The 18,897-nt window shown below is 45.5% G+C and overlaps 1 protein-coding gene across 2 annotated transcripts in view; it reads right to left on the bottom strand.

The window, feature by feature from the left end:
• Positions 1-269: 269 nt before the first annotated feature.
• LOC137649771 (polycomb protein EED-like) overlaps positions 270-18,897 on the bottom strand; it is a 33,075-nt gene continuing 14,447 nt past the window's right edge. For both annotated transcript variants that reach the window (XM_068382719.1, XM_068382721.1), the window contains exons 4-8: positions 15,515-15,650; positions 3,574-3,737; positions 2,409-2,648; positions 2,036-2,188; positions 270-559 (exon numbers count right to left, since the gene is read on the bottom strand). In XM_068382719.1, the coding sequence (XP_068238820.1) occupies positions 353-559; positions 2,036-2,188; positions 2,409-2,648; positions 3,574-3,737; positions 15,515-15,650 (900 nt within the window). In that variant the 3' untranslated portion in view covers positions 270-352. The remainder of the gene's footprint in view (positions 560-2,035; positions 2,189-2,408; positions 2,649-3,573; positions 3,738-15,514; positions 15,651-18,897) is intronic.

The raw sequence follows: 18,897 nt of genomic DNA, 5'->3' as shown, positions 1-18,897 counted from the left end.
GCTACATGATTATCGGGTAAGTTTAATATTGAAAAAATAATTTTTCAAAGCTTCTCTTTTGCATCTGTAACTGATTTAAAGTACCCAAACCTTATTTCTCCTCCATTATTTCCAAATTACAAAGCTTCCCATTTTTCTCTGCATACAATTAGTGTAATGATTTTTTCCACACTTGAAGTCCTATTTCTTTTCTTAGGTAAAGTATTCTGGAGAACTCATGGATGACCAGGTTCCTTGTGCATTTAGATCCCAAATTAAACAGAAAAGTCTAAAATTCAAAAAAATTACTTTATTAGTTACAAAAAGAAAAATTACAGGTACACAGTAACTACTAATGAAGCCTTACTTGTAATTAAGGCTGACTTACTCTATCCCACCGCCAAATTGTAGCGTCATCACACACTGTTATTAGAATACTGCCGTCCCTTGAGAATGCAGTTTGTCTTATTGGAGCTACACATTTCGGGTGAGTGAGAGTTGAACACCGCGCTTGTGACGGATCCGGTATGTCTAGATCCCAAACATAGGTGCGGCCTAATTGATTCCCAACTGCTAATACCTGAGAAAAGAAAATAATGAGTTACATCTATGAAACAAACAAATGTACAACTAAATGCAGAGTCTCATGATTGTCGGTGCTGTTATTATTATTATTAAAAGAAGGAGTTTTACCAGCCCAATGAGTCAAGCTTGACTCTCACAGGGCTGGCCCGAAAAAAAATCGGGATAATGAATTATAAGATTATCAAAATTCAATAAAGAAAAAAAATAAATAAATGAAAAAAAAAAATTATATATATGTATATACTTATAATTTTTAAATATTCTAAATATGGGTGAATAGATGGATGAATAGATAAGGCTGACTAGGCTGAAGCCTAGGGGCCCACCAAAAGCTGAAGCCTATGCAACTCTTTTCTTCTTTTCATGTTATAGGTTAAAAAAATCTATGGATTATTTACTTTATTTGTAATAACATTGCCTTAATATCACAAATACTATTCTATATCGGCTACCCACCCAAAATTGGGAGAAGTGCCTTGGTAGATAGACGGAAATACTGTATTATTGTAAGGAAAAAAAAAAATTTTACTTGGGGGGGAATCGAGTGATGTCAAGGGGCTCAAAGAAGCTTGAAACCTGGGGGCTCTGACACCGGTTAATACTGCACTGATGATCGTCCATCATATTTCTCTGTTCAGCAGGACAGTATTTAGTGTTAAAGATGAAACATGGAGCAAATCAATAATATGTCAGTGACTGGCAGGCAGCGTATTAACCCTTCTACCCCCAAAGGACGTACTGGTACGTTTCACAAAACCCATCCCTTTACCCCCGTGGACGTACCGGTACGTCCTTGTAAAAAACTGCTATATAAATTTTTTTTTTTTTGCATATTTTTGATAATTTTTCAGAAACTTCAGGCATTTTCCAAGAGAATGAGACCAACCTGACCTCTCTATGACGAAAAATTAAGGCTGTTAGAGCAATTTAAATAAATTATATTAAAAAATGTGCTTGAAAAAAAAAATAACCCCTGGGGGTAAGGGGTTGGAAAGTTCCAAATAGCCTGGGGGTAAAAGGTTAAGCTGACGTGGCGGGTGAAATTTATTAGAATGTCTAAAGAGTAAAAAAAAGCCAGAATGTTAAAAAAATAAACAAAGCACAGTGGGAGATCAAGATGAATACAGGTTGTCATGACACATGCTTCAATGCAGAGAATAGTAAGAGAGAAGTATGATGACAGTCTATCATATTCACCGCCTTTATTTCCTATCTGTGCCATAACTGAATGAAGGCAAATGTGAACTTAGTCCAGCATGTAAGAACTCATGATTATTTGGACAGCTTTCTCCTACCTTCGTACCTTTGAGGCATCTCTTTGATATGATTTCTCTCTAAAAAATACTTGTACCTTCATTAATAGTCAGAAGCTAGTTTACTTCCAAATCAATGTTGATGCATTCTACCAAAAAAAAAAAAAATAGTAAAAAACCAATGCACAGTACTGTAATTTATAAAGAAAAACTCTTACCTTTTGCCAGAAATCTAAAGCAAATCTCATGAACCAGATTTCACATTCCTTGTAGTCAAACTTGTGTATTATTGTAACATTTGTATCATTATGTTTCAGTTCTGGCTGGTTCAAGAGCCCTGGTTTCCAACACACAATTGTGTTCTCACAACTCTGTAAATAGCATGTTAAAATTAAAAACCATCGCGAAACCTAATAGATTATATATATGTGAAAAATTATACATGTGAAACTTCAATAGCATTAAAAACTTTAATAAACTCTGGAGTGAATATACATGGAAAATATTCACTGGCCAAATTTTGATGTTGAAAGTAAGGACGAATTATAAAAACAGGTCTATAACATGTTTGCAAACTTCATAATTACTCACCTTTGAAAGAATAAATCTGCCAAGCCAACGAACACAATCAACATAATTTCGGTGGATATCCCTCGTTGAAAAATCTGGGAAGTTCTGCTGTAAGGTCGGAAAAGGACGCACTGACCGACTAGGATTGAAGGTATAAGATTGTGATATGGTTGATGACATAGCATCTGTTGTGAGTTTCCAAATTTTTAGGGAATGATCCATGCCACAAGACGCTATGCAAGTGCCTTCTATGTCAATGTCCTAAAAACAAAAACAAAAGCACATGAAAATAAATCACGGTAACATTTTAAAACATTTTGGATATATTACTCCGGATTTCCTTATAATACTACTTATGTTTTAACCCTTTTACCCCCAAAAGAACGTACTGGTACGTTTCACAAAAGCCATCCCTTTACACCCATGGACGTACCGGTACGTCCTTGCAAAAAAAATGCTATAAAAATTTTGTTTTTCATATTTTTGATAATTTTCTGAGAAAATTCAGGCATTTTCCAAGAGAATGAGACCAACCTGACCTCTCTATGACAAAAATTAAGGCTGTTAGAACAATTTAAAAAAAATATACTGCAAAATGTGCTGGGAAAAAAATAACCCCCTGGGGGTTAAGGGTTGGAAATTTCCAAATAGCCTGGGGGTAAAATTCGGCAAGAGCCCGTGTCTTACATAGGGTAAGGCGATCTACACACACACACGGGGGTAAAAGGGTTAAGACATTGTAACAGCATCTTAAATACATTTTTGAAAAATAAATCACTAGGAATTTTTCTTAATTTTTCACATATTTGAGACTGAAGCAGTGTTTAACAGTTTGATTATACAGCTTCACAAAGCAAAGTCCATAGATGAAACATGACTAATTTGGAACTAATTTGCATTTTTCCTAGCAATACAAAGCTGGAGCTCTTTACTGTGGGGTATTATTTCGGCGAAGCTGACACCAGCCGATAAGTTTTTTTGTCATGGTGTAACTACCCACCGTTAGTTAGAGGGGAGGAGGGCAGGTTATCCCTCCCGTTCATACCAGCAATAGTGACTAACCTTCACTTTGGTAATTGCGGCAAAACTTTCATGCAATACTGAGACGCATTTTCAATCTATTGTTGAACAGGTAATGTATGTAAATTACACAGATAAGTTAGCAGTTCACCTGGTTGATACTTACAGCACTCAAGACTTCGTCTCTATGAGCTTCTACTCCCCCAAAAGTAGCCACAAGGATGTCTGTTCGGATGTTCCACATCCTCAGGGCGTGGTCCTTACTCACAGACAGCAGGAGGTTGGGATCACGTGGATGGAATTTCAATTCGTTTATTGCATTTCCATGACCTTTGAATGAAAAGAATAAAGACCAACCTTAGTTTTAAGAATGGATTCAAGTGATTAGCTATACAATTACAAAGTGGTACATACATATACCAAGGCCCTTCCCCCAATTTTTGGGGGTAGCCGACATCAACAAATGAAACAAAAACAAAAAAGGGGACCTCTACTCTCTACGTTCCTCCCAGCCTAACAAGGGACTCAACCGAGTTCAGCTGGTACTGCTAGGGTGCCACAGCCCACCCTCCCACATTATCCACCACAGATGAAGCTTTATAATGCTGAATCCCCTACTGCTGCTACCTCCGCGGTCATCTAAGGCATCGGAGGCAGCAGCAGGGCCTACCGGAACTGCGTCACAATCGCTCGCCATTCATTTCTATTTCTAGCACGCTCTCTTGCCTCTCTCACATCTATCCTCCTATCACCCAGTGGTACAATCACAAAATTATATATAAAATAAGACAAAACAATACTGTAGCTATAATGCAAAATAAGTCTTTCATTAGTATTTTTCGACAAAAAAAAGTGAATACAAAAATTTCTTTTGGTTGCAGATTGCAACAATGCATGGTATAACATCAGGATGCCAGAGAACTTCAAATCAATTAATCAATTCAATGCATGGTATAACAAAAGGAAATTTCACAGACGTATAGCAAAATAAACATATTCCAAGTTGCTTGTAAACCGAGGTACTATATACACTGTATGCTTTTGGGTATGGTATTTTTTGTTTTAAATATCAATGGTATTTTCATATTTGAGGTAAAGGGTATAAATAATTTTGTGTATATATACTGTAGTTTATAATTATATGTTCATGTATATATACACACTCATAATGCTGTATGTATGTTCCATTTTTGTATGGTACTAGTTTTAGTATAAGTTTAAGGATGCCATTTTGTTTAAATATCTTTTCCTGCTGCTTCCTCCGATGCCTTAGATGATCGCGGAGGTAGCAGCAGTAGGGGATTCAGCATTATGAAGCTTCATCTGTGGTGGATAATGTGGGAGGGTGGGCTGTGGCACCCTAGCAGTACCAGCTGAACTCGGTTGAGTCCCTTGTTAGGCTGGGAGGAATGTAGAGAGTAGAGGTCCCCTTTTTAGTTTTTGTTTCATTTGTTGATGTCGGCTACCCCCCAAAATTAAGGAAGTGCCTTGGTATATGTATGTATGTATGATTACCACTGCCAACTAAGTTGGAGAGGAGGTTATGTTTTGGCCATTGTTTGAGTGTGAACAACTTCCTGACCACAATGCTACTCATAAAGTAGTGAAACTTTCAAGGATTAATTGCTATGTTTGAGATGTGGAAGTGATTCAATTTTGACCTAGTCAATGACGAGCTAAAGGTTATTTATGTATGAACAGCAGCTTAGCCACAATTTTACTCATAGAGTAGCGATACTTTCAGGGATTAATCTTTACGTTGAGACGCAGAAGTGATTCAATTTTGAAAGCCCTAGGTCAAAGGTCAAGGTCAAGCAAAGGGTCGAGAAATAAACTGCCGTGATGGAGGTCTGCGCTCTACTGATTGCCCCCTTTAGTTTCATACGTGTTGATAATTTTCTGGAGAATAAAGTTTTTCTGAAAATGACAAATTCGAAGATAATTTGTATTTTTCCTAACCATACAAACCTTAGCTATTTACAAAGGGTTATTACTTTTAGCGTAGCTGAAATGGCGAGCCATTAGAATTTAACGAGGGTGTATTACCCCCGCGCTAGTTAGCGGGGGGGTAGGGGAGTGGTAGCTAGCTACCCCTCCTCCCCCTCACACACAGGTGAATACTCACTTTCACTTAGAGGTAGGACTTGTCTTGGGGGACAGGGCTGGCGGGCAAATATGTGTAAATAGCTAAGGTTTGTATGGTTAGGAAAAATACAAATTATCTTCGAATTTGTCATTTGTTCCGTAACCGAAATACAAACCACGCTATTTACAAAGGGTGACTTATCCCTTAGGAAGGGTGGAAAGTCCCCAGCCATACTGGCTTTGGCTTTACCCGGGGACTCAGAATCCGAGTGAGTCGCACTCGAGAAAGGGAGTCCCTGCACCTCACAAGTTCCTTGCACCGCAAGGAACCATGTGGCCTACGTAAGCTTGTGTGTGAAAGAAGAAGTGTGACCCGTCTTAGGCAGTTGACCTGGAGTTCCAGAAGGAACTCTGGGTTAAGACGTTCCCAATACCACCTCGTCAGGGTATGGGGGACGCGACAGTATTGACTCAATACTCGGAACACAAGGAAGCATGGTTTACCTGCAGAGGTTCGAGGTCAGCTATGCAGAGACCAGGATGCTGCTTCCCCGTAGAGGGGATGATGAAGAAAGAAGTAAGGGCCAGACATACTTCTTTCGTTCATGCAGACTAAAACCTGATAACAATGCCCTCAACCTTCTGCTACCTGTCCAAAAAGGAGCCTGAGGTTAGACCAGCTGTTGTGTAGCCACCACAGAGCGATAGAAAACGTATCGAGACTCCTGTGGGTCACGCCCTGCAGGAAGCGGGCTGCGAAGGTCATCAGACGCTTCCAGACTCCAGCTTGTAGCACCTGCGTCACAGAGTAGTATTACTCGAAGGCGAGGGACGTTGCGATGTATTTGACATCGTGCTGTAGGGCGACGTGACGGGGGAGGGTCTGAAGACAGGTCGAGATGAATGTCCTTGAGTCCGGGCTGAAGAGGTATACTGGTGACTCTCCCCCCATGTCCTCCTTGTGTTCCCAAATCGGCTGCAACTGAGGCCAAACTGCAGCTGTTCCCAGCGCTAACCTCTCGATTCCTGTACTGGCAAGAAAGAGAAGGTCTTGGGACATCAGACACAGAATGGAGACTCAAAATCTTGAATGAATCGGACCGAAGGGTCGGGACCCTCAGATTCTGAGTCTAGCCAACAACTCAGGAGCGAGCCTGAATGTTGCCTTCCCCTCTTCCTTAGAAAGGGGGGGAGTAGTAAGAGACCAAGAAGATTGCTTACACACTGGCCGTGGCCAGAGTGAGCAGAAGACCCAGGGCGGAATACAATCCGAGGCCTGTCGTAAAAGGGTCTTGAGAAGATCTCTTAAAGGACTAAAAGTCCGAGCCATGCTCCAAGTTGGAGGTCTTCCTCCGACTAGGGCAGGGACGATCGTAGCTTCGCATGAGCGAGGATAGATCCAGCGGGCAGGAAAAAGTTATTCCTTTAAGCCTGAAGGTCAGGGAAAGGCTGAGCGACAGGCTTCATTGCCAAGAGCAGAAAGGAGTTTCCTCCCGCCGAAAGGCAATAAGACCGTTATTGCTGGAGAAGAGGCCTCACGGGAAGAGGTATATCTCCCACGGCACCAACCACCTTAGACTCTTCACTTTGCCTGGGAGACCCCTGTGGATGACTATCGCAGATGACGCGACCTCCGTACCGCGACTGTAGCGGGTTGTCTCTTCTAGAGGAGGAAGCGTAGTGTCTCCAGGCATGAAGCCGAAGCGACGCCCCGGTTCGGGAGAGATGTCGCAGTGTGGTTGCTTGAGTAGTCTGCGCCGTGGGAGAAGCTCTCCCGGGAGTTCCGTCAGGGGAAGCAGAGGGTCCAGAAACCGTTCTGCACATAGTCCCAGTGGAGCTCTCCCATTGAAAGGTTGACAGACAACCTGGTTTTGTTGAGACCCATTGTCCGCAGACAAAAAGGAGGGAAGACGCAGGCGTCGAAGTTGTCCCACCATCACCGGAATGCATCTTGCCAGAGTCTCGGGGTCTGAGACTGGGGGGAAAACTAGCGGAAGCTTGAGGTTCCAAGCTGTCGCGATCAGGTCCCCCAGACCAGCACTTGCTGGTTACCCAAGGTCAAAGACCCCTAGGTACACTCTCTCTATGAGGCTCTGCTCGGATAGTCTGAGAGACACATTCCCCTGCCTGGAATGAGAGAGCCGATGGTGGAATTGAGAGAATCTCAATCATCCCGATATCTCTACTGCAAGATGTGAAGGTGTGAAAATGCGTCCCCTGCTGGTTAGCATGAAGTCGATGCTCAACAGGGGGACTTGGCAGGAGCGGTAGGATCTGAAGAGGGGCCAGACTAAGGCCCTTAAGCCTGCCTGAATGATGGAGAGGTATCCTTCAGGTCTTGACCATAGGCCTGGACCGGAACATGCCCCCCCCCCCCCTTTCCTTTGACGAGTCCGAGAACCGCATCAAGAATGTGGGGAAAGGACGAGAATATCCACTACCATCAAGAGGCTCCATAGGTCAACACCCATTGCAGGTTTAATAGTTCCGCTGGTCCCATAGGGCCAGGGAGTCCGGTTAAACATTGCCTGAAGCCACCGGAACTTGGATCGCCCCACATGGAACTTATCCTGAGGCGACCGTTCGGACTATAAACGGGTCAATGAGGAAAGAAGAACTAGGAAACGTTCCAAGGTAGGGCTGAAAACTCTGCTTGACTGAGAACAGGTACTGCGACTCTCCTCAGTCTTGCCACGGTGAACCGAAAGGAAGGCTCGGAGGATGTGGTAACAGAATCTGGCGTCCCCAGGTGGTCACCCATCCAAGTACCGACGTTGCTTAACCTCGCTGGACGGACGAGAAGCGGGGTTTCCAACGTGGTAAGGCGGTTGACTCAATATCATGGCCAGATACTCCAGATGTTGAGGCAGAGGAAGAGAAGGCTCCAAGCAAAATACCATGAGCCCACACTCATGGTCAGCATTCGGAAGCTTTTCCCGGCGCTGAGGAAGGTCGAAACCCGAGCCTACCGGAGTTGACCAGCCCTCCAAACAGCAGAGGAGGCGGAAGTCTGCACCTGAGCGGCCAAGAGGAAGGCAGGGAGAGTTCTCTGGGGAAACAAACCTGCTATGCCACGGCGGGATAGCCACACTGCATCATAAGCAGGAATACTTGCAGTTTAGGCTGAATTCGACGAGCACCCTGGAAGATGGATGGAATGGAAACTGAAAGTACCCGTCCTTCCGATCCAGGGTTAAAGGAGTCCTGTCGGCTCGTTACCAGTCTGATCGATTCTGCTGGTCTACGCTGGCCGAAGTTTGTTCGACAAACTTGATCAGGGCTGAGAGGTCGACTATGGACATCCCCTCTCAGATCCTTCCTTACAAGAAAGGATCGACTGAGGGGGCCGGGGGTGAAGCCGTCGATGATCCTAAGGAAGACCTTCGCCTAAGGTATGGATCATTTTGCCCAACCGGGCAACTCTGCTGATGCTATGGCATAGAGGTTCAGAGACACTGAATTCGCTGACAGAGACGGCAGGCGCGATATCCTTGGCTACTCACAGAGATTGTGCGGGAATGGGCATCGGGAAGCAGTCATTCGGATGAGTAACCTTAAGCATCCTCCCAGCGAAAAAACCTGCAATCCTAGAGTTCGTGAACTCCTTTTAAGACTATGCCCCCCCGGGGGAGTCTCCCGTGCCATCTGTTCCTGACAGGAGGAAACTGCAATTGGACACCTTGTCCCAGTTGTCGTAGCCGATAACTTAGGCCGACGTGGTTGAAAGAAAAGGGAGCTGGAGCCCTGCAGAGTCTGGAAGAAAGCGCCTTGGAGGAGTGAAACCGGAAGTCGATTTACTCCGCACAGCAGATGTTTAAGTCTCTGTCCTTGGGCAAAGACAAAACTCTTCTCAAGGATGGAAGGGTGTCTGAGGTCGTTGACCTCCACAGATGAGACACCCGAAGGAAGCCTTCAGTCAGTGCGTCCAGATGGTACAACATCGAGCTTGTCCGCAAGTAGATACTTAACGACGAAAGGCCAAGGTGCCTGAGCTCGAGAGGAGGAAAGTACCCTTGATCTTCCTGTAGCTTCCTTGAACCAAACCTCGGGCCGTAACCGAGGAGGGAAAGAACCTGGTAAGCTCCCAGAGGAAGAGGTAAGCAGTCACCCCTTGTCCGATGGAGAAATCTTCAACGGAAAGCCCCCCCGCCAAAAATCCTTCCAGGGCGGGAGAAGGAGAGAGTACTCGTGCAGGAGAGGGGACCCTCGAGACCGACCTCTTGGGAACCAACTTCGCCCTGGGGGAAGTCACCACGAAGTCCACTCCTCTCTTTCTCTTCAGCGTAGGAGAGACAGCCGCTGGTTTGTTACCCTGGCCGGTGAGTGCTGGTTTCATAAACCTCATTAACGCCCGTGCCAGCGGATCAAACCATGTCTGCTGCTCCAAGGACACAGAGTCCGAAATCCTCGCTAAGGTGAAAGGGATCGGGCGATCCTTTGGAGAGGACACGACGGTTCCTGCCTGAAAAGAAGGTGGGAAGAATGCTGTACTGACCTGTCTTCGTCCTGCACTACCAACCTGTGCTTGGAAGGAGGTGATCCCGAGTGCCGCCTAGGAGCACGCGTCCCTGCTGCTACCACCGGCTGTGGAATTCGCCGCGAACTATGGTCGCGCGAGGGCGAACGGTCGCGCGAGGGCGAACGGTCGCGCAAAGGCGAATGGTCGCGCGGGCGCGCAGGCGAGTGGTCGCGCGGGCGCGCAGGCGAGCGATCGCGCGGGCGCGCAGGCGAGCGATCGCGCGGGCGAGCGATCGCGGTGGCGAGCGATCGCGCGGGCGCGCAGGCGAGCGATCGCGCGGGCGCGCAGGCGAATGGGCGTGACGGCGAGGGATCGTGCTGCCGCGTAGGTGAAGAAGATCGCTGGCGGTAAGCGATGGCGAGCAGCATGTGTAGGTGAATGATCGCGTGATAGGGTGCGATGGTGATCAGCATCCGCAAGAGGGCGATCGTTCAGGGTTGTGCGATGAGGAGCAGCATGCGTAAGCGGGCAATCGTGCAGGGTTGTGCGATGGCGAGCAGCATGCGCAGGTGAATGATCGCGTGAAAGGGTGCGATGGTGATCAGCATCCGCAAGAGGGCGATCGTTCAGGGTGGTGCGATGAGGAGCAGCATGCGTAAGCGGGCAATCGTTCAGGGTTGTGCGATGGCGAGCAGCATGCGCAGGTGAATGATCGCGTGAAAGGGTGCGATGGTGATCAGCATCCGCAAGAGGGCGATCGTTCAGGGTTGTGCGATGAGGAGCAGCATGCGTAAGCGGGCAATCGTTCAGGGTTGTGCGATGGCGAGCAGCATCCGCAGTTGAGGGTTGTGCGATGGCGATCAGCATCCGCAGTTGAGGGTCGCGCGATGGCGATCAGCATCCGCAGTTGAGGGTCGCGCGATGGCGATCAGCATCCGCAGTTGAGGGTCGCGCGATGGCGATCAGCATCCGCAGTTGAGGGTCGCGCGATGGCGATCAGCATCCGCAGTTGAGGGTCGCGCGATGGCGATCAGCATCCGCAGTTGAGGGTCGCGCGATGGCGATCAGCATCCGCAGTTGAGGGTCGCGCGATGGCGATCAGCATCCGCAGTTGAGGGTCGCGCGATGGCGATCAGCATCCGCAGTTGAGGGTCGCGCGATGGCGATCAGCATCCGCAGTTGAGCTAGTAGCTGGCGAACCATATTCCTTCAGAAGTGTTGGAGAACGTTGGCGTGCCAGCTGTAACACACGTGGGCGATCCGGAGATCGCTGGCGAGCTGATGATCGCTGACGAGCTGACGATCGCTGGCGAGCTGATGATCGCTGACGAGCTGATGATCGCTGACGAGCTGATGATCGCTGACGAGCAGAAGGCTACGCGTGGAAGCCTGCGCAAAGAAGAAGAGTCCTTGACCCCGACCTGAACCGAAGTTCTAGATCGCGAGGGCGAACGTGGGCGCACAGGGAACGTAACAGGAACCGCAGGGAAGATCATCTTGAAAGCGCTGACGAACAGGAGAGCGCTGACGAACAGAAGGGCGCGCAGGGAAACCCTGACACGCAAGGGAAGAACCCCCGTGGGGGCAACCCTTTGCCCCGAAGGGATCGTTGTCCGCCGGGAGACTGATGTCCGTCGGAAGACCGCTGTCCGTCGGGAAGACCGTTGTCCGTCGGGAAGACCGTTGCCCGTCGGAAGACGAGATTAGACTGCTGTCCATCTGCACCAAGACGGAAGATCGAGAAAAAGAAGTTGTAGGCTGCAAACGGAGATTCAAAAAGGCGCCTCAAGCACCCTTATAGGGAGATGAGAGGCCCTTACGACGAGGCGGACGGAGGGCCTTACGGCGAGGGAGGCCAACAGCAACAGCAACAGAAGAAACCTCCGAAGAGGAGTCTCTATGAGTGTACTCTCTCGCGAACGAAAGAGAAACACTTCGTGGAAGAGACTGGTCAGCCAGTGACCTAAAAGGGGCAATCCTCCGAAGAGGAGCTCCTGCAGTTGCCCAGCCCCTTGAGCGAAACTGCAGGTGCGACCGCTCAGCACCAAGAGCATAGTCGCACGAAAAAAAGGCAAGAGAAGAACCCCCCAAAAGAGGAAAAGCTCAAGCCTGGACAGGAAAAAACTTCCCTCGGAAGGAAAGTTATCCGCCCAAGGAGGCAAGCCTCCTGACTGTTCTAAAATGAACTGGAGAGCTGTCCGTCGACACGGGAGTACTACCAGTAGGAGACACGCCCCTGACGACAATACAAGGGGGGAGGCAGCAACAGCCGAATCCCCAGGACTCAACCAGACAGCTCACACCGTTGCTATATTACAGAAACGAACTAGATCGGTAACTGTAAAAAAATAAAACAAATAATATTAGTACACATTCATTCCCCCGGGAAGGCTCCGAAGAGGAATCCCGAGGAAAAGGAACAAGAATTACACAACAGGCACGTGCCCTCACAACCACTTACACTCGCGGAAGGAGAGCTGTAACCAAAACAGAATTATAACAATTATAATTATGTAACTATGTAATTATGTAATTTAAAAATGAATGAACACTAAAGAAAAAACGAAAACCCCGAAAGGAATCGTTCTACAAGCTGAAAAATTAACAACTACAATTAGATTCATAAACTAATTGAGACAAAATGTACGGCGTAGCAACCCCACCCACACGGGAAGGAAGCTACAAGGGCGTAGTAAAACATAGTAAAAGGGTGAACGACCTCAAGAGAGAGAGAGAGAGAGAAAGACCGAAGTCAAACTCGATCGCAACCCATAAAATTAGGCCGTGGTGGCCTAACTGCCGAGGCCTCCACGTAGATATCGTACACTACACACACACATCTGAAAAGGAAACTTACTTATTTCTATACTCAAATATATATACAAACATGAAAACATGTTTACATATATATTGAGTAAAAGAAAAGTAAGCGATTAAGTAAAGACAAAACAGACAATGGCTGCCAAGCGAGGACCAAGACAGAGACGTCTGTCACAGTCCGAGCCAAAAGTGAAAGTGAGTATTCACCTGTGTGTGAGGGGGAGGAGGGGTAGCTAGCTACCACTCCCCTACCCCCCCGCTAACTAGCGCGGGGGTAATACACCCTCGTTAAATTCTAATGGCTCGCCATTTCAGCTACGCTAAAAGTAATAACCCTTTGTAAATAGCGTGGTTTGTATTTCGGTTACGGAACAAAGTAGTTTTATACTTACTGAGTTGCAGAGATTATTCATCAGTAAGTCAGATTCATGAGTGTGTAGTTTGCTTTAGGCATCGTGCCACAATAACTTAGCTTTTGAAGGTTTGCATCCTCATAGGAACCCAATTCACTTCATCATGTGCATACCTATCAGCGTGTTTCTATTTACAAGAGAGTGTGCTCAGAAAAAAAAGGTAATTTTGAATATAAAATTAGTTTTCTGATACTCACTTGCAGAAGCAACATTTTTTTGCAATAAGATCAATTGGCAAATGTTAATTGTGCAGCTGAGTATTAGACAAATAAAAACATAACAAAGCAGTATTTGTCACGTAAGACTGCGAAAACAGATCTAACTGCAACAAATGTGCGATAATGAATGTGTCCCTGTTACATCCAAAGAAAAAAGTGGCTATTCTGTGGCAAACAATGATGCTTCCCCTCACAGCACCTGTCATTAACCACCTATCGTGTTAATGATTTCATGGCCGTTCCAGCGCAGTTGAAGACATATTCCTATTTCAAAGGGCGGAAGGTTTACAAAATAGTAGAAAACAAAATAATAATAATAATACAGTACATTGTGACGCAGTTCCGGTAGGCCCTACTGGTTCCTCCGGTGCCTTAAATGACCGCGGAGGTAGCAGCAGTAGGGGATTCAGCATTATGAAGCTTCATCTGTGGTGGATAACGGGGGAGGGTGGGCTGTGACACATTAGCAGTACCAGCTGAACTCGGTTGAGTCCCTTGTCAGGCTGGGAGGAACGTAGAGAGTAGAGGTCCCCTTTTCGTTTTGTTTCATTGTTAATGCCGGCTACCCCCCAAAATTGGAGAAAGTGCCTTGGTATATGTATGTATGTACATGTTTGATTGAAAGTAGGAGCTGCCTAATTAAGAAATAATAATCATGTTATAATGTTACTGTCATGTCCAGTTTGGTAATGAAAATTCTGTCCATTCCTGTACAGTATATCGGTGGATTTCCTCAATTGTGTTTCTGGACCTTGAATTACAAGTACATTCGCTCTCTGTTCTATCTCCATGGAAGAGCTGATGAGGGTAGAAAATTAAAGCTATTGTTGACACAGAACAAAGAAAAGAAGGAAGTGATTATTAATTCCAAATGAAGAACACATAATCCACACTTCAAAATAGCAAATACATGTTAGTGTACATACATACATACATATACCAAGGCACTTCCCCAAATTTTGGGGGTAGCCGACATCAACAAATGAAACAAAACAACAAGGGGACCTCTACTCTCTACGTTCCTCCCACCCTGACAACGGACTCAATCGAGTTCAGCTGGTACTGCTAGGGTGCCACAGCCCACCCTCCCACATTATCCACCACAGATGAAGCTTCATAATGCTGAATCCTCTACTGCTGCTACCTCCGCGGTCATCTAAGGCACCGGAGGAAGCAGCAGGGCCTACCGTAACTGCGTCACAATCGCTCGCCATTCATTCCTATTTCTAGCACGCTCTCTTGCCTCTCTCACATCTATCCTCCTATCACCCAGAGCTTCCTTCACTTCATCCATCCACCCAAACCTTGGCCTTCCTCTTGTACTTCTCCCATCAACTCTTGCATTCATCACCTTCTTTAGCAGACAACCATTTTCCATTCTCTCAACATGGCCAAACCACCTCAACACATTCATATCCACTCTAGCTGCTAACTCATTTCTTACACCCGTTTTCACCCTTACCACTTCGTTCCTAACCCTATCTACTCGAGATACACCAGCCATACTCTTTAGACACTTCATCTCAAACACATTCAGTTTCTGTCTCTTCATCACTTAGTGTAATCCATGTAAAACTAGAATGTTCACTCAGTAGAGCACATACCTTTACCTATATCATGTATATCACAAGACAGGTAATTGAATTATGAACATTTTGGCATTAGTTTCATGCAAATCATAACAAAATTGACCATGATATAGCAAAAAAGATGTTTTTCACCTTTTCATGGCCTTGACCTTTGACCCAATCACTTCCAAAAATCTAATTAAATTGTCCTTGGATCATGACCAATCACAAACAAACATGAATTATTATTATTATTATTATTACTATCCAAGCTACAACCCTAGTTGGAAAAGCAAGATGCTATAAGCCCAGGGGCTCGAATAGGGAAAGATAGCCCAGTGAGGAAAGGAAAAAAGGAAATAAATAAATGAAGAGAACAAATTAACAATATATCATTCTAAAAAAGTAACAACGTCAAAACAGATATGTCATAATATATATAAACTATAACAACGTCAAAAACAAATACGTCATATATAAACTATAAAAAGTCTATCAAAACATAACCTTTGCAAAGAAGTCGGCGAGGATAAAAATTCCTTACCAATAAAATGTTTGACACACTGCATGGTAGCAAGTGAAAAGATACGAATGACCCCTCGTGACCCGGCCGCTGCTAAGATTGGTCTTCCCGTTTCCGTGTCATAACTCCATGCAGCTGTGTAGAAGTTTTCTTCTGTCTGAAAAACAATATACAATAAATGTATTTTGTATGATACAGACCCAATTCAATGCATAAATATTCTAGCTTAAATTACTGTACAAAATCAAACCCTTGTTCTCTACTTTTGGGTAGTGCCCTAGCCTCTGTACCATGGTCTTCCACTGTCTTGAGGTAGAGTTCTCTTGCTTGAGGGTACACTCGGGGACAATATTCTATCTTATTTCTCTTCCTCTTGTTTTGTTAAGTCTTTATAGTTAATATAGAAAATATTTATATCAATTTTGTCACTGTTCTTGAAAAATGTTATTTTCCTTAGTAAAATAAATTTTTGAATATACTTACCCGATGATCATATAGCTGCATCCCTGCTGCCCGACAGAAAAAATCTACGGGCGGAATACGCCAGCGATCGCTATACAGGTGGGGGTGTACATCAACAGCGCCATCTGTCAAGTAGGTACTCAAGTACTCGATGTCAACATAGAACCAATTTTCTCCTCAGTCCCACTGGTTCTCTATTGGGGAGGAAGGGTGGGTCCTTTAATTTATGATCATCGGGTAAGTATATTCAAAAATTTATTTTACTAAGGAAAATAACATTTTTCAATATCAAACTTACCCGATGATCATATAGCTGATTCACACCCAGGGGGGTGGGTAGAGACCAGCATTACAAGTTGACATTATGAGCTAAGTATTCCGTATTTCATTTTAGCAGTTATTCAAAATAACAAGCATAAAATAAATAAGTACCTGGTAAGGAAGACGACTTGAACAATTACTCTGCCTTTTTAAGTACGTCTTCCTTACTGAGCCTCGCGATCCTCATAGGATGCTGAGCGACTCCTAGGAGCTGAAGTATGAAGGGTTGCAACCCATACTAAAGGTCCTCATCAAAACCTCTAATCTAGGCGCTTCTCAAGAAATGATTTTGACCACCCGCCAAATCAAGTAGGATGCGAAAGGCTTCTTAGCCTTCCGGACAACCCAAAAAATATTTCAAGAGAAAGATTAAAAAGGTTCTGGAATTAGGGAATTGTAGTGGTGGAGCCCCCACCACTACTGCACTCGTTGCTACGAATGGTCCCAGAGTGTAGCAGTTCTCGTAAAGAGACTGGACATTCTTAAGATAAAAGACGCGAACACTGATTTGCTTTTCCAATAGGTTGCGTCGAATATATTTTGCAGAGATCTATTAGTTTAAAGGCCACGGAAGTTGTGACAGCTCTAACTTCGTGTGTCCTTACCTTCAGCCAAGCTTGGTCTTCCTCATTCAGAAGGGAATGAGCTTCTCGTATTAACAGTCTGATAAAATAGGAAAAAGAATTCTCTGACATAGGCAAAGATGGATTCTTAACTGAACACCATAAAGCTTCAGACGGGCCTCGTAAAGGTTTTAAAATAGAACTTAAGAGCTCTTACAGGACATAATACTCTTTCTAGTTCATTTCCAACCATACGATAAGTTTGGAATATCGAACGATATTGGTCAAGGCCGAGAAGGCAGCTCGTGTTTGGCTAGAAAACCAAGATGTAGAACATGTAGCCGTTTCGGATGAGAATCCGATGTTCTTGCTGAAGGCATGAATCTCACTGACTCTTTTAGCTGTGGTTAAGCATATCAGGAAAAGAGTCTTAAAGGTGAGATCTTTCAGGGAGGCTGATTGAAGTGGTTCGAACCTGTCTGACATAAGGAATCTTAGAACCACGTCTAAATTCCAACCAGGTGTAACCAAACGACGCTCCTTCGTGGTCTCAAAAGACTTAAGGAGGTCCTGTAGATCTTTATTGTTGGAAAGATCTAAGCCTCTGTGACGGAAGACTGATGCCAACATGCTTCTGTAACCCTTGATAGTGGGAGCTGAAAGAGATCGCTCTTTCCTCAGATATAAGAGGAAGTCAGCTATTTGAGTTACAGAGGTACTGGTCGAGGATATGGATACTGACTTGCACCAGTTTCGGAAGATTTCCCACTTCGATTGGTAGACTCTAAGGGTGGATGTTCTCCTTGCCCTAGCAATCGCTCTGGTTGCCTCCTTCGAAAAACCTCTAGTTCTCGAGAGACTTTCGATATTCTGAAGGCAGTCAGACGAAGAGCGTGGAGGCCTTGGAGTACCTTCTTTACGCGTGGCAGACGTAGCAGGTCCACCCTTAGGGGAAGTGTTATGGGAACGTCTACTAGCCATCGAAGTACCTCGGTAAGTTATTCTCTCGCGGGCCAGAGGGAAGCAACTAGAGTCAACTTTGTCCCTTCGTGAGAGGCGAACTTCTGCAGTACCTTGTTGACAATCTAGAACAGAGGGAATGCATATAGATCTAGATGAGACTAATCTAGTAGAAAGGCATCTATAAGAACTACTGCTGGGTCCGGGATAGGTGAGCAAAGTATTGAGAGCCTCTTGGACATCGAGGTTGCGAAGAGATCTATGGTTGGCTGGCCCCAGGTGACCCAAAGTCTCTTGCATACATCCTTGTGGAGGGTCCAATGTGTTGGAATTATTGTCCCTTCCTACTGAGACAATCTGCTAAGACATTCAAGTTGCCTTGGATGAAACTCGTTACTAGTGAAAAGTCTAGACCTGTTGAACAGGAGAGGAGGTCACTTGCGAACTCGTACCATGTCAGAGAGTAGGTCCCTCCTTGCTAGGAGATGTACATCAAAGCACGGAGTTGACCGCGTTCACCTCCACCACTTTGCCTTGAAGGAGAGACCTGAAGCTTTTCCAGGTCAGACGTACTGCCAGAAGCTTCTTGCAGTAGAAATGCATTGTCCTTTGACTCGAGTTCCATAATCCCGAGCATTCCCTACCGCCTAAGGACGCACCCCAGCCTACGTCCGATGCGTCTGAGAAGAGAACGTGGTTGGGAGTCTGAACAGTCAGGGGAAGACCCTTTCGAAGGTTGATAAAGTCCTTTCATCAAGTCAGACCAGACTATCTTTCCGGAAACCGGGATCGAGACCGCTTCTAGCGTCTTGTCCTTTTCCAGTGAAGAGCTAGATGATACCGAAGAGGGCGGAGGTGTAGTCTTCCAAGAGACACCAATTGAACCACGGATGACAGTGTCCTAACCAGACTCATCCACAGCCTGACAGGGCCGTGTTCCTTCTTCAGCATCTGGATGGATAGCATGGCTGGGGGATGATCGTCTTGTTCAGCCATGTCCCCATCAGAGGGTTCCTCATCCGAAACTGATGAGGAAACGGCAACGGAGTGGGCAACGTCTGACTCGCTGAATCCGGTCGCACTGGTGGATGCGTGACG

Source organism: Palaemon carinicauda, chromosome 11, assembly GCF_036898095.1.
Source record: "Palaemon carinicauda isolate YSFRI2023 chromosome 11, ASM3689809v2, whole genome shotgun sequence".
Taxonomy (NCBI): Eukaryota; Metazoa; Arthropoda; class Malacostraca; order Decapoda; family Palaemonidae; genus Palaemon; species Palaemon carinicauda.
The sequence above is the reverse complement of the archived record's forward strand: the minus strand, read 5'-3'. Positions and strand labels throughout refer to the sequence as shown.